We start from the raw sequence: 15277 nt of genomic DNA, 5'->3' as shown, positions 1-15277 counted from the left end.
ATCCGGTCTTATACTATATTATATTATATACAGGCAGACCTCGGAGATACTGCGGGCTTGTTCCAGGCCACCGTGATAAAGCGAGTCAGTCTTTTTTTATTGGTGGAGGGTCTTGCCTTCAGCTTGGAAAAAAACATCTGTAAAGTGAAGCACAACAAAACGAGGTGTGCCTGTACCTGTGTTAGGTAAGTGTCATTCGGGTATGAGTTCTAGTGCTCTCGGCTGTGAGTCCAATGCTAATGAGCCAACGTTAGATATTAAGTGGTGCCTTTAACAGAAACATACACAAAGCAAGGTTGTGTGTCTGTCGGTTGATGAAAATGCTGCGGCCACAGGCTGGCAGGAACCCTTTCCTGTATTTCTTCTAGAAGCAATTCATTCAGTATTTGCTAATTCAGGTCTGCAGAGATGTTATGGAATGTAAGTGCCACAAATAACTAGAACTGATTGTATTTATTTGTTGATACTTTGATTTATGAAAAACAGAGCTGGCGGACAGAATACTCTTCCCTGTGTCCATCTGTCTCATCTTCTCCTTTTCTTTTGGCATGCCCGCTTAGAAAATACGGTGTTTCCCCGAAAATCAGACCTAGCCGGACCATCAGCTCTAATGCGTCTTTTGGAGCAAAAATTAATATAAGACCCGGTCTTATTTTAATATAAGACTGGGTCTTTTTTAAATATAATATAAGACCGGGTCTTATTTTAATGTAATATAAGACCCAGTCTTATTTTAATATAAGACCGGGTCTTATATTAATTTTTGCTCTAAAAGATGCATTAGAGCTGATGGTCCGGCTAGGTCTGATTTTCGGGGAAACACGGTAAATTTCTGGGGGTGGCCGGATAGCTCAGTTAGGTAGAGCACGAGCTCTGGATAGCAGTGTTGCCAGTTGGATTCCCACATGGGCCAGTGAGCTGCGCCCTCCACAACTAGATTGAAGAACAATGACTTGGAGCTGATGGGCCCTGGAGAAACACACTGTCCCCCAATATTCCCCAATAAAATTAAAAAAAAAAAAAGACAACAAGTGTTGGAGAGGGGGTGGAGAAACTGTAATCTTTACACACTGCTGGAGGGATAAAATGGTGCAGCTACTGTGGAAAACAGTCTGGCAGTTCCTCAGAAAAAAAAAGAAAAAAACTTCTGTAAGTCATACCAGCAGTGAAGACAGCAAGCCGAAAAATCGTAAGGTTCTCACTGCGAGCAGATTACCAGGGTATCAAATGCAGGAAATGCTGCAGGAGACAGGACTCCAGTTCCTCCTCAGATGCAATTGCTTGAAGTAAGCAGGCAAGATAAAATGCTTCCTCCAACACCTGGCTCTTACACACCTAAATACCCAGCATCATTTTCTATTACTCTGAAAACCGAGCAGCTTAAAAAGGATCCTCCCATGTTCAACTACTTGCCTCGCTCCTAATTACCTTTCCTTCTTTGTCATATACCATCACTTTTTTGGCTATTTTCTTAGGGTGGTAAACTTTCTTTTCTATAACGTTTTATTTTTAACAGTACTTCCATTACTTTCAGTTGGCAAATTCAGTATGGTCAAGGACCCAACTAAAATTTTCAAACCATTTGCCAGTGGCTTGAAGCCAAGACAGACAAAGAGTAGCCCAAAGTGACTAAACTTACACATACCCATTTATTCTCCACAAAATCAGATGTGTGAGAAAGCAACAGGACTACTCACTTTTTCTGTTAAAAGTGGGGCACTGTGAGTAAGGATATCTCCCTCTTCATACTGGTAAGTAAAAACAAAAAAAAAAACAAAAAAAAAATCACTACTGAAAAAAGACCTGGTTTCCAAAAGAACTACATAACAAAATCAAAATAAATGCTTCTAAACAGGGTCAGAGCTTTGCAATTTCTACAGGTAAGAGAACCTGCTGCTTCCAGAAACATCTGAAAACATTGGGAGAAAAAAGCAAATGCATAAAATAATGGCACAGATGATTGTGACTTTTTCCTTTTTTTTTAATTTTTTTTATAACAGCAGGCATAATTTCCCCTTTGTACTTCTTGTGAGTTTCTTTTGCTTTGGGTTTTTTTTTTAGGGTTTAATGATGGGTCTTGGATTAACACTTCGTTTAATTTAACTACTTTTTTTATGGTTCCTGATTTTTTTTTTTAATTCACTGGGGTAACAATGGTTAGTAAAATTACATAGGTTGCAAGTGTGCATTTCTCTAATATATTATTTATATATCACATTGTGTGCTCACTACCCAGAGTCAGTTCTCCTTCCATCACCATATATTTGACCCCCTTCACCCTTTTGTTTACCATCCCCCTCTCCCCTTACTCTCTGGTAACCATTAAACTGTTCTCTGTGTCTATGAGCTTTTCTTTTTTTCTTTCTTTGTTTTGTTCCTTTGTTGCTTTCAGTTTTATATCTTATATAAGAGTGAATTCATAGAGTTCTCGACTTTTTCTTTCTGACTTATTTCAGTTAGCATAATAATCTCAAGATCCATCCACATTGTCACAAATGGCAGTATTTCATCTTTTCTTGGGGCAGCGTAGTAGTCCATCATGGACTACTACTCTGCCCCAAGAAAAGATGAAATGATTGTGACTTTAAATGGTAGTTAATGCAAATTTGAATTCTTCATTTATAAGGCTTTAAAGCTATCATAAAAACCTGAAGTAATGATTGTTACTGAAAATCAGCCAATCAATGTGTTTTTGTTTCTAATTTTTTTATTGAGGTAAAATTCACATAACATAAAATTAACCATTAACCATTTTAAAGTGTATAATTCAGTGGCATTTAGTACGTTAACAATGCTGTGCAGCCATCACTTTATTTAATTCCAGGGCACTTTTATCACCCCAAAAGGAAGCCCCTATCCACTGAGCAGTCCTGCCTCATACCCTTCCCCCAGCTCCTGCCAACCGCCATGCTGCTTGTCTCTATGGATTTACCTACTCTGGATAGTTCATATCAATGGAATCTTCTAATATGTGGCCTTTTGCATCCGGCTTCTTTCACTCAGCATAATGTCGTCAAGGTTCATCCATGTTGTCAGAACTTCATTCCTTTTAATGGCTAAATAATATCCCATTGTGTGGACAGACCACATTTTGTTTATCCATTCATTAGCTGACAGATATTTGGTTCATTTCTACTTCTTGGTTATTGTGAATAATGCTGCTGTTATGAATATTTGTGTGTAAGCAAGCGTTTGTTTGAATGCCCATCTTCAATTCTTTCAGGTGTATACTGTACCTAGGAATTGCTGGGTCATATGGTAATTTTATGCCTAATTTTTGTGTTTTTCTTAATTTCATGATTTTGCCCTATATCAGTATATATATTTGCTGATCCGTTTGCTAATTCTTTTCTAAAGGGAATAAAGTCCACCATCTCAAATAAACCTATAGTTTAGACTGTTAAATATATTCAAAAAAATTTGTCTCATTACTTAAAAAAATTAAATGAAATTTAAATTATCTGCTTCTGATTTAATATGCTAATTTCCAATGGGACTAAAATAATACTATAATTAAATCAAACATTTTAATATATATTTATTGCTTCCTGAGTAGATACTATATTGTTACATTACCAAAACATCTGTACTCAAAGAATGAACATATACTTGTCTATACATGTAAAACAAATCAAAATATTTCTACTTACCCACAAATAATATATTGCCTGTGTTTTACTATTGCTCACCAATTCTTTATTATTTGTTGGATTAAAAGTAAGGTAGTTCTGAAATATAAAGTATGGAAATATATTACACTTTAATCAATTTTCTGTTGCTCTCTGATTAAGCTGAATGTTAAAATTAAATAATATTTTTATTAAAATAAATAACTGAGTAGGAATATAAAATAGAAAACGCATAGCATTTTGGGAGCAATAGAAATATAATTTAAATACTGAATGTTAAAATTAATGGTCTCAATGTGTTCCCTTTCTTATGTAGTCTCACTTATTATAATTCATCATCTATAAACTGGAACAAGCAAAAGTAAAAACCAGTATTCACTGATAATCTTATTCTGTGTCCTTTTGAACAAAAATTGCTGTCCAACTTCTAAATTTGACAGGGCCACAAGGTAACTTGGAAAAAATGCAAAATATTGGAAGGAAATTCTGATTCCTGCCAAGATGGTGAATAGCATGGGTTGCCTGGTTCCCTTCCCCCAAAATCAACCCTGCAGAAACTACAGAAGTGAAAAAAACACGAAATGCAGAAACTAAACAATAATAGCAACAACAAGTGAGAAATCCCTGGGGAGACTTGACAGCGTGTCTTGAAATGGCATGTGTACGGGAGGTGGGTGGCTGCAGCCTGAGGTGAAGGGCTGCAGGAGGCAGCGTTGAGAGGTAGGGTAGAGAAATGTTTTTTAAGTTCTATTCCTGCCACTCCTATCCCGTCTCCCAAGCCTTCCCTACTGCGTGGTGTCTCTCTTCAGGAATGTAAACCCTCAGTGCCAATGCTGAGAATGTAGATCAGGACAGCACAAAGGCCTGGGTGAGGGGAAGAACTGCTGAAAGCATGAGCACAGATGACACCTCACAAAGACCGAAAATCAGCCTTGGATCACTTCAATCTCTAGATTAGGTGACCGCTTTGCCAAATGCCTGTAAGAAGCGGAAGTCAGTCCTACCTTGGAGGAAGTTATCATCCTGAGCCTCAAATTATTACTACTATACTTTTTAAAGCAGAACATTGGGCATTCAATGGAAAATAACCAGGCATATGAAAGAGACATATCCAAATGGCTGAAAACCAAGGGGGGGAAGCAATCAACAGAAAGAGACCCATAGGAGATCCAGATATGGGATTTATTGCACAGTCTTAAAAATAAGTGCCATTAATATGTGTAAGAAATAGAAGATGGATAATCTCAGCAGATTAAAAAAAAAAAAGAATCAAATGGAAATTCTAGACCTGAAAAAAAATGATTTAAAAAACCCAAAATAATGGTTTAACAGAAAATTAGATACAGCCAAAGAAATGATTAGTTAGTAGAAAAGGAAGATAAATTATAGGAGAAAATATCCAAACCGAAGCATGACGACACTAAATAGAGAATACAAAAAAGAGAATAAAAGACCTACGGGACAAGATGAAAAGGTCTAACTTACATGTAATTGTAGTCCCCAAAAAAGAAGAAAGGAAGAATGTGGCAGAAGTAATGTTTCAAGAGACAATGGCTGAGAATTTTCCAAAACTGGAGGAAAGACATGATATCCCAAGTTCAAAAAACCCCAAAGGATGAGTTTAAAAAAAAAAATCAACAACATACCCGTACACACAGATACATCATCAAAAAAACTGCTGAAAACCAAAAGAAAACCTTGAAAGCAGCCAGAGGTGGAAGAAAAGACACATAAGTTTCAAAAAAGGGAATAAGATTGATAATTGACTTCTCAACAGAAATGACGCCAGTCTGAAGACAATGGAATAATATCTTCCAGGTATAGCACTCAAACAACGAAAAATTTCAGAATGAAAGTGAGTGAATTATAGCTCAAAATCACCATGGATGAATCTCAGAAACAACGCTGAGCAAATGAAGCAACAGTTTGATTCCAACTATATAAAGACCCAAAACAGGTAAAACTAAGTAAGGTAGTATTGCAGAATACATATAACGCCGGAGAAAAAATAGGAACAAATGCCAGGGAATGTGTAACACAAAATTTGGGACAGTAGTTAACTTTAGGGCGCAAGGTTGGGAAAGAGATTGGAGAAGGGGAAAGGGGCTTCTAGGGTTCAGGTAGCATTCTGTTTAGTGATCCAGTGTCAAGCACACAAGTAGATTTTGTCTTCTTTAAAATGTACAAGTTTTGCATGTGTGCCTTACTTAACAATAAAAATATAAAGAAATCTAATAATTCTTGCAAAAAAAAAAGTAAATGAGAAATGGGGAAGAAGAGAAAGCAGACTGCTCGTCTGAGTAGTTTTACTATGAAGAGGGGCAGAGGGCAAAAGCTGGAAGGAGATGTGGCGGTCAACGGAGTTCTCTAAGATCAGCGATGCTAAAGCCTGTTGGTTTGCTGATGGGCATAACCATCGGGTAGAGGGAGACGTTGGGAGCGTCAGGAGAGGACCTGGGGTTAGGTGACAGGGGAGGGATGCCGTGCATTGGCCCTGCGTTGCAATTAGAGGGGAAAAGAGAAGACCAGGTGAGCCTGAAAGTAGGTTGTAGGATTGGGAGTGAGAATAGGCCAGTGTTTGTATCTGATGGCTTCCATTTTCTCAATGAAACATGACAGAGGTCATCAGCTGAGAATGAGAGGAAGGGCCCCGGGAGGTGTGAAGAGAAGGTGTGAAACCATTGCCTCAGGAAATGAAAAAAAAGACAGCCTACTAGAACACGGCAGTACTGAGTGCTCTCTTCAAATGTATGACTTAATTCCAAGTGAAATGAATCAGCTCAGTTGTGGGGTTCTCTGCAGCCCCCTTCAGCCCGCTGGGGGTAGGTACAGAGAAGGATGATGGCACAGTTCACCCAGGGTCCGGGGTGCTTTTGCCTCGCTGGCCAACACCACTTTCCGTGATGATGGAGATGTCCTGGTCTGTGTTGTCAAAAACAGTAGCCGCGAGCCATGTGGTTAATGAGTACTCGGAATGTGACCAGTGAAAGTGAGGAAGTGACTTTGGAGCAGTAGTTCATTTCAATCAACTTAAATTCAAATAGCCACATGTATTCAGCAAAGTTGCAGGACACAGAAGTAGTAGACAAACATCACTTGCATGTCTATACACTAGCAATGAACAATCGGAGAAGGAAATTAAGAAAACAATTCTACTTAGAATTTAAAAAAAAAAAGATACTTAGGAATAAATGTGAGGTGAAAGGTTTGTACACTGGAAACTATGAAACACTGCTGAGGGAAATTAAAGACGACATAAATAAATGGAAAGACTTCCTGACCTGTGGACTGGAAGACAGTACTGTTAAGCTGACAACACTACCCAAAGAGATCTGTAGATTCAATGCAATCTCTATCAAAATCGTCTCTATCAAAAAGACGTTCTTTACAGCAATAAAAAAATCCAATCTAAATAGTGGGCCACGAAGGGCTGGTGGCTACTGCCTTAGAGCAGCTGTGAGGAGGACATTTTATTTTTTTCAGGAAGCAAAAGGAATGCTGGAAAGAAGGAGAGCAGATGGGCATGAAGCTGTGTGATGATATGTACCTTAAGAATCACCCAGACCTTCTCAGTTTGGGTTCCTGTTTCCAAGAGCCACGTACGTACTCACCACAGTGTCTGGCACATAGTAGGTACTCAATAAATCTATGATGAGTGAAGGATGCGAGGGTGAATGAGACAATGTAGAACAGCAGCCTAAACTTTCTGGGTGTCCTTGCAAACACCTCACACACACTCAGAATAGTAACTTCCCTATGTTAAGTGCAGTTAAGAGCTCGTTACTAGAGTAAGGAAGCCTGCCAGCCGGGTGACTCTAGACAAACTAGCCACAGTGTCCCACAGCTATGGCTAAACAATAATATGTCCTTCCCAGCAGGTTTGCATGGCTTAGTGTGAGATACTGTATGTAAAGAACTTAGCAGAATCTGGTACACAGCTTAAGTGCTCAAAAAATTAGTTATGATCCTCAAAAATAAACCGACATCATGGATATGAAAGTGTTTTTTAAAAAGCTCTACTGCACCAAACTTCCCTGAAACAAAACTCCCCTGAAACAACAAGTAGCTTTGGCCTGGCTTTCGATTTTTACAGGCTTAAACGGAACTCACCTGAAAACCGTACTCTTTGGGAAGGTCCAGAGTACATGCCGGTGTTTCCACTGCTAAGGTCCACCTCCAGATGCTAACTTTCTGTGGGTGAGAGCGGACAGGAGAATGAGAGGTTACTTGTCATAACCCTGTGACTTCCGCTGACTCAGCACAGCACCGTGAGCTAAGCCACAAGCAGGGAGCGCCCGACAACATGCCCTGGAGTCCAGCCATCTACTGAGAGCATCACCACAGATGCCACATGGCCTGAGCAGAGCTGCTCCCGGGGACACTCGTGGCAGGATGGCCAGCCCACTGAGGCTACCCCAAAGGACCCTGTACCTGGATTTCAGCATCGGAGATGGTTGCCAGATACTTGGCGTCCCGGGAGATGGCTATGGCCCTGATACCGTTACCCTCCGGGCAGCTGTCAAACATTGTGTGTACAGGAATGCTGCAAAACAAAACCAGGGTGGGGATGAGCATTTGCCAAGAGGGACCCACTTCAAAAACATCACAACTGTGGATAAACAAAACGCGGTCTATTCACACAATGGAATGTTAGCCGTAAAAAGGATGGAAGTATGACGGGTGCTGCACCAGGGATGAGCCTTGCAAACTCCGTGCTGTGTGAAAAAAGCAGGTCCTGAAAGGCCACGTGTTGTATGATTCCACTAATATCAAATATCCAGAACAGGCGAATCCGTAGAGACAGAAAGCAGAGTGTTGTTTTCCAGGGGACTGGGGAGGGGAGGGGTGTGACTGTTGAGGGGTATTTGGTTTCCTTTGTGGGTGGCGACAATGTTTTGGAACTAGAGAGACATAGTGGTTACACAACCTTGTGGCTGTGCTAAATGCCACTGAATTGTTCACTTTAAAATGGTTAATTTTGTTATGTAAATTTTACGTCAATAACTAAAAGAAACGAACTCAGGGCAGCATGCAAACATGCCATTTTCTCTCTTCATGAGCTCTAGTCTGTCCTTCATTACTGAGTGCCGATTCTGCGTCAGACATGCAGGATGAAAATATGACAAAAGATGCCGAGGTCAGCATCCTAGCTCTCAGGAAAACGGGCGTTCTCCTACATAAGTGGGGCTGTAAAGAAGCACAAGCTCTCTAGACAGCAATTTAGCTGCCGTATCTATCAACATTTTAAAGGCACATATCCTATGACCTAACAATTCCACGTCTACACTGTTCCTAGAGAATAGCAAAAGTACACCGAGATAAACGTCATTCGTGTTCATTGCAGCTCTGCTTTAATAGCAAAAATCTGGAAACAACACAGATATCCATCAACGTGGGAATTGTTAAAAAATATTATGATGTAACCACATAACGAACAACTGTACCACCTTCAAAAAGAATAGGGTATATTGGGGAAAGTGACCAAAATTTTGTGAAAAAAGCAAATTGCAAAACAGTATACATAGCATGTGTGTGTGCGTGTGTGTGTGTGTGTGTGCAGGTATAGAAGATAGTCTGGGGGAACGGACTCCAAACTAAACAATGGTGACTCTGGAGAAGGGGTTTGAGTGAGGGATTTTCATTTTTTTAACTTATAAACGTCTGTACTGTGTCACTAGCAAGACTTTAGAAGTGTAAGATGCAGACAGAGTCTTGACACATGCGGAATTTAATTAAATGATATTTAAACCTCTAAGAGAGCCAAAGAAATGCAAGAAACAACTGAAGCAATGATGGAAGTAAGCTGTAACGTTGGGGGAAGGGGGGGGTCCCTGACTTCCATCAGAAATGAAGAGTGGATGGCAGGAAGACTTAATGGGGTTATTAGCACCCCATTTTTTCCATTATGGAGCCCTTGTTACAGTGAATATGAACAGGCAGCAATATACCACATGAGTGTCCCACTTGGCTAGAACCGGGTCTGTGTCCTAGCTGAGGGCCTGTCTAGGTCTCTGTCACTTGAGAAACTTCATCACTGAGTGGCCGCCCCAAATATTCACTGGGGAAGACAGTCCTAAACCTGTTAGGAATGACATAATGATGTCCTTATCCCTAGGGATATTTAGAATTAAATATAGAGAAGATGAAATCAGTCAGCCCTACACTAGTAAGATATTTGTGATCTGAGAAATTGTTCATTTTTTATAGGAATGGGTGATGTTTATGAGAATTTAACATATCAGAGCCTCTAACAGATTAGATTTGTGATTCTAATTTAAAGTATGTACATAGTTGATTTAGACTTGTGATTTTAAATTCAAATCGTATTAGGTTTATAAACAATATTAGAATGCTTAAGAGAACTGAAGATTTGCCATACTTCTGTCTAATTTATTAGATTTACAAGAATTACTTAAGAACCGGTGAAGGATTTATTTTTTAATCAGACTACTAAAGAACTTAAAGAGGAAACCAAGTATGTTCAATTTCTAAATGCCGTTTAAAATGTTTAAGAGGCATTAATAACCAAATTTGTGACTGGAGCCAAACATTGATTAAAGCCCCCTTAAAGGAGATTGCAAAAATATGCTGGATTTATAAATAGAATAAGTTTTATAAGTTGAACAAAACGCTCAAGGAAGACTATGGTTTTTATTTGTCACTTTAATAAAGTGAATATTAATCCTAAAATCAAATAATCCTTTCTGGGTCCCCAAGTCATCATTTGCGGTATCACAAAACTCATGTTGACATATTGTTTGAATCATTAACCACAGATAGGCTTTACTTTGCCACTAAAAAAAAAAAAAAGAAAAAACCATCGCTGCCCTCAAGTTGTTCCCAGTCTAGTTGGGAAGACAGCTTTATAAACCAGAAAAAAGCAAAGGATGAACACTATTTATAAGGGGAATGGCTAGGCCTCGGGAGGGGGAGCTCCAGAGAAGAGGCACAGCTGAGGGACCCACCCTCCCTGCCTTCCAACTATCTGTTGCAAGAGATGATAACTTCCGCTGGTATGTCAGCTGGACATTCCATTACTTGCAGCTGAAAACGGTCCAGCTATGGATGACGGCTAGGCGTGCAGACAGAGAATTGTGCTTTCTGGGGAAAATATTCAAACAGCTATGATGGAAGGTGCATGCTCCCTGAAACACAGGCTGAGGTAGCAATGGGCAGCCCCTGAAAGGTGGTCAGCAGGGGAGCAACTAATCAGATTTTTGCATATGAAAAAAAGTCATGCTCAAAATGTTTGACTGGTCACAGCAGCAGATATTCTACAAAAAATAGGGGGGGAAAAAGTGACTGCACCGAGCCTACCCTGTGAAGGAGTCCCATATAATTATCAGGCAGTTGGGCCCTTTGTCGGCCGTGGCAATCCACCGTCTGTCTTCGCTGATGCAGAAACAGGAGATCACATTAGGATGGCCCTACAGCAATGGAGAGAAAATGCTTTGAAACATCAAGGATGTGGCCCCCTCCCTGGCTCCAGCAGGAGAGGCTGGGGCCTCAAACAGAGAACTGAGCCCCTTTGCAGGCTCGTCTGGCTGAAAATTCCACTCCCACCAGCCTTGCCTGGGGTTTCTCCACAGCAAGTGGTTTTCAAACTTTCTCTCCCTCAAAACACCTGAAGGATAAGCTACCCTCCCCACAAGAACAGAGGCTTCTTAGCGGTCTATGTCTGTACACGACTCTGAGCCCACGGGGAAAATAAATGTCTGGGTTCCCCTCCCTCCTCAGTCCCCTTGAACCTCCCTGCCAGCCTCATCTCCCTAAAACAGTGTTCACGTCAGGTCACTGAACAGCTCTGGAGAGAAAGCCTCTTCACTCATCTCCCTGCTTTCACTCGGATCCTTTTCCTACAGAACAGAGAAATCTTCTGGAAACACACACAAGATGGTAGCACTCCCTGCCGGGAAGTAGGCGGCCCTGTTTCCTCCTTCCTGGTCTCCCCTCGCTCACTCTGCACCAGGCCCACTGGGCCTCACACACAAGGCTGAAGACTGGAGCTCTCTAGAATGCTCATCCCCCAAACTGTCTCTGGTTTGCTCACTCTCATCCTCCAGGTCCCAGCATACACAGCACTCTCTTATGCTCTGCCCACCGATCTAACCTAAGAAACGTAAAAAATACAGATGTTTCAAATTCTGGTCACTATTAGGTTGGTGCAAAAGCAACTGCGGTTTAGGCAATTATTTTTAACCTTTTAAACTGCAATTACTTTTGCACCAACCTATATAAAAGTAAAAATCAACTGCTGGGGGTGGGGGAAGGGAGGGATGAAGAGGTGGGGCACAGGGAATTTTTAGGCAGCGACACTATTCCATATGACACTACCGTGCTGGATTAGAATCAGGGAGACAAGGAACAATAAAACAAGTTTCTGAAGACAGGATTTGCTATGGCTCAGAAGAGAGGTAGGAAAACATGACAGTCAGCCCTGGGACGAAAAAACCAAATGCTGTATTTGAGCTACGTAAAGACGACCTCGAAAAGCCCACGTACCTGCAGATGGTGCTGACTGTTCTTGAAAACGTCGTAGATGACCGCAGTATGCGCACTGGCATACAGAAGAACTCTCTGGTTGGCGTCTCGAATATAGTAAACAGGAAGAGAACTGTTCCATCCGAATGACCACGTCATGGTCTGGAAGGCAAAGGGAAGATGAGCAGGGACATTACAGTGTGCCCAGCCAGAGCTGCGACACCGGGCGCTCCTGGCATGAGTTCTCGGAGCGTGGGTTTGGGTCGCCAGTCCAATGAAGAGAAAGAAATCACTTTCAGAAAGTCCGCAGCAGCATGGATGACCTTTGAAAGCAGGTTGCTAAGCGAAAGGAGCCAGACACAAAGGACCACTCGTTGTATGATCCCGTCTGTATGAAATGTCCAGAAAAGACAAACCCATAGATGGGTGATTGCCAGGGGCTGGGGGACGCAGAGATGGGAGTGACTGCTAATGAGTACTAGGTTTCTTTTGGGGGTGATGCAAATGTTCTGGAATTAGATGGTAGCAACGGTTGCAAAACCTTGTGACTGTGCTAAAAACCAATGAACAGTACATGATAAAAGGGTAAATTTTAGGAGGATGTGGAGAAATTGAAACCCTTGTGCATTCTTGGTGGGAATGGTGCAGCTGCTATGAAAAACAGTATGAAAGTGCCTCAAAAAACTGAAAATAGAATTACCATATGATCCAGCAATGATACCTCTGGGCATACACCCAAAAAAACTGTAAGCAAGGTCTCAAAAGAGATATCTGCACACCCATGTTCATAGCAGCGGATTTCATGGTGGCCAAAAGGTAGAAGCAACCCAAGTGTCCATCAGCAGATGAGTGGAGAGACAAAAGGTATTATTCAGCCTTCCAAAGGAAGGCCATTCTGATACATGCTACAACATGCATGAACACTGACGATGTTATGTAAGTGACATAAACCAGTCACAAAAGGACCAATACTGTATGACTCCACTCATATGAGGTACCTAGGTAGTCAAATTCAGAGAGACAGAAAGCAGGCGGCTGCCAGGGACTGGACTGGGGTGGTGGAATGGGGAGCTGTCTAATGGTTATAGAGTTTCAGTTTTGCAAGATGAGTTCTGAGGACCTGTTGCACGACAATGTGAACGGATTTAACTCTACTGAACTACACTTAAAAATAGTTAAGATGGTAAATTTTATGTTGTGTATTTTATCACAATTTTTAAAAAATCAAAGGGGGGGAAGTTTCTGGTATATGAATGACATCTCCATTAAAAAATAAAACAAAATCTTCAATAAATAGAAACAACCTACTATTCCTCCACTTCCCAGGACCTACACCCAGCTCAGTACCAGACACGTATGAACACCTGATGTTGTGAAATTCCACTTACTCCGTGAAAGTACGTAGAATGGACAAGTTATTATAAAGCCACTAAGTAACTTTATAAGAAAGACAATTCTTCAGCCTGGGTGTTTGGTCCTTACACACCATTTTCCCTAGAAGGATAAAGCGTAATGAGACAAAATTCCCTTAGCGGGATTAAGAATTCCATATGACTAGGGCTAAATCCAAAATAAAAGTTTTATGAAGTGAAAAATTATAGGTACTATAAATCTGACGACTGCTTTTCATCAATAGCAGTTAATTTATGTACATTTTGGGGTTCAAAGTCTTTTACAAAAATTACTGATAAACACACAGTGGTACCTTCATGTAATGGAATATTATTCAGCAATAAAAAGAAATGAGTTAGCGAGCCATGAAAAGACATGGAGAAACCTCACATGCATATTGCTAAGCGAAAGAAGCCAGCCTGACATGGCTACATACTGTATTGATTCCAACTACATAACATTCTGGAAAAGGCACAACTATGGACACAGTACAAAGATCAGCAGGTACCAGGGGCTGGGAAGCGTGGGGTGAGGGAGGGATGAAGACGAGGAGCACAAGGGGTTTTAGGCAGTGACACTGTTCCGTATGATACTACCCTGCTGGATACATGCCATTACACGTTTGTCAGAGACCAGTGAAGGTACAACACCAAGAGGGGCCCCTAAGGCAGACAGACTATGGATTGCAGTCAATAATAATGTGTGCATTTCGGCTCAACTATAACAAATGACTCACACTAATGCAAGATATTAAAAGAAGGGGAAAGTCGGGGTAGAGGACGCACAAGGGAATATATGGGAACTCTCAGTACTTTCGTTCAACTTTTCTATAAGCCTAAAACTGCTCAAAAAAGTAAAGTCTAGTTTAAAAATCAACTGATGCCAATTAACCAAATGTGGCGGTGCTTAAAGTGATGGCTAAATGATCAGTTACTAAAAACCAGTGAGTTACATTGAAGTATAGAAACGAAATCCTGGTGAGTTTCCTCTGAACAATACTCATAAGGTTAAAGGGAAATACCATGTATTTCTCCCAAGACAGAGATGGAGGGCAATGTGGCCATTTTCTCCTACATCCTTCGTTTCCCATTCTCTCCTGTTTCCATCTGCTCAGATAAATATAAATATGATTTGTATTTGCATGTAGGTCTTTTACTGTGTGGGTGTGAGTGGTAGAATTATGGAATCTGAATTGTCTCAAGCGGCAACTTCTAGGAACAGAACTATTTAATATACAGCTGGTTCCTGAAAGTCAATTTCTTCAAATGAGATTGTTCTTTTGGAAAGTTGCTAATCCTAAAAGCATTTTATCCATCCTGGAAATTTATTTCGCCATTTAACAAGTTAGTTATAAAAAGAAAACATTCCTAACTCGACTCCCGTCTCCAGGTAAAACAACTCTTCCAAGGTCAACACTGGGCTGACTTCCCTCAGTCGTAACAGAACTTCCTTCCTCAAGTTCCACCACATGAACTGAAATCGTACAGTGTCAGTCACTGCATTTTGCACCCGTTTTAACATCCACGGTGAGTGACCATGGAGCAAGCCACCTCTTACATCAATCTTTTTCTAAAACGTGGTGAACACAGAACTTTGTCATCAAAAGCAGATTTCACTATATCTGATGGTCATACGATTTCTTCTCATAAATGTACAAGGTTGGACAATTAAGTTCGCGAACTCATCCTAGAAAAAGTGCTACATACCCCACTGCTGAATGTCACTACGGTCACCTTCGAAGTCCTCCCCTTGGGAAGCTGTGCACTGACGCCAGC

The 15277-nt window shown here is 40.9% G+C and overlaps 1 protein-coding gene across 7 annotated transcripts in view; it reads right to left on the bottom strand.

Moving 5' to 3' along the window:
• The window catches only part of CFAP251 (cilia and flagella associated protein 251), a 55018-nt gene that overhangs the window by 33712 nt on the left and 6029 nt on the right, over window positions 1-15277 (bottom strand). For all 7 annotated transcript variants that reach the window (XM_074321491.1, XM_074321489.1, XM_074321492.1 and 4 more), the window contains exons 4-9: window positions 12132-12272; window positions 10947-11056; window positions 8061-8172; window positions 7740-7820; window positions 3651-3728; window positions 1698-1748 (exon numbers count right to left, since the gene is read on the bottom strand). In XM_074321491.1, the coding sequence (XP_074177592.1) occupies window positions 1698-1748; window positions 3651-3728; window positions 7740-7820; window positions 8061-8172; window positions 10947-11056; window positions 12132-12272 (573 nt within the window). The remainder of the gene's footprint in view (window positions 1-1697; window positions 1749-3650; window positions 3729-7739; window positions 7821-8060; window positions 8173-10946; window positions 11057-12131; window positions 12273-15277) is intronic.

The sequence above is a fragment of the Rhinolophus sinicus genome, linkage group LG16 (genome assembly GCF_036562045.2).
Source record: "Rhinolophus sinicus isolate RSC01 linkage group LG16, ASM3656204v1, whole genome shotgun sequence".
In the NCBI taxonomy this organism is placed as follows: Eukaryota; Metazoa; Chordata; class Mammalia; order Chiroptera; family Rhinolophidae; genus Rhinolophus; species Rhinolophus sinicus.
Note: the sequence above shows the minus strand (reverse complement) of the source record. Positions and strands in the feature narration are given on the sequence as shown.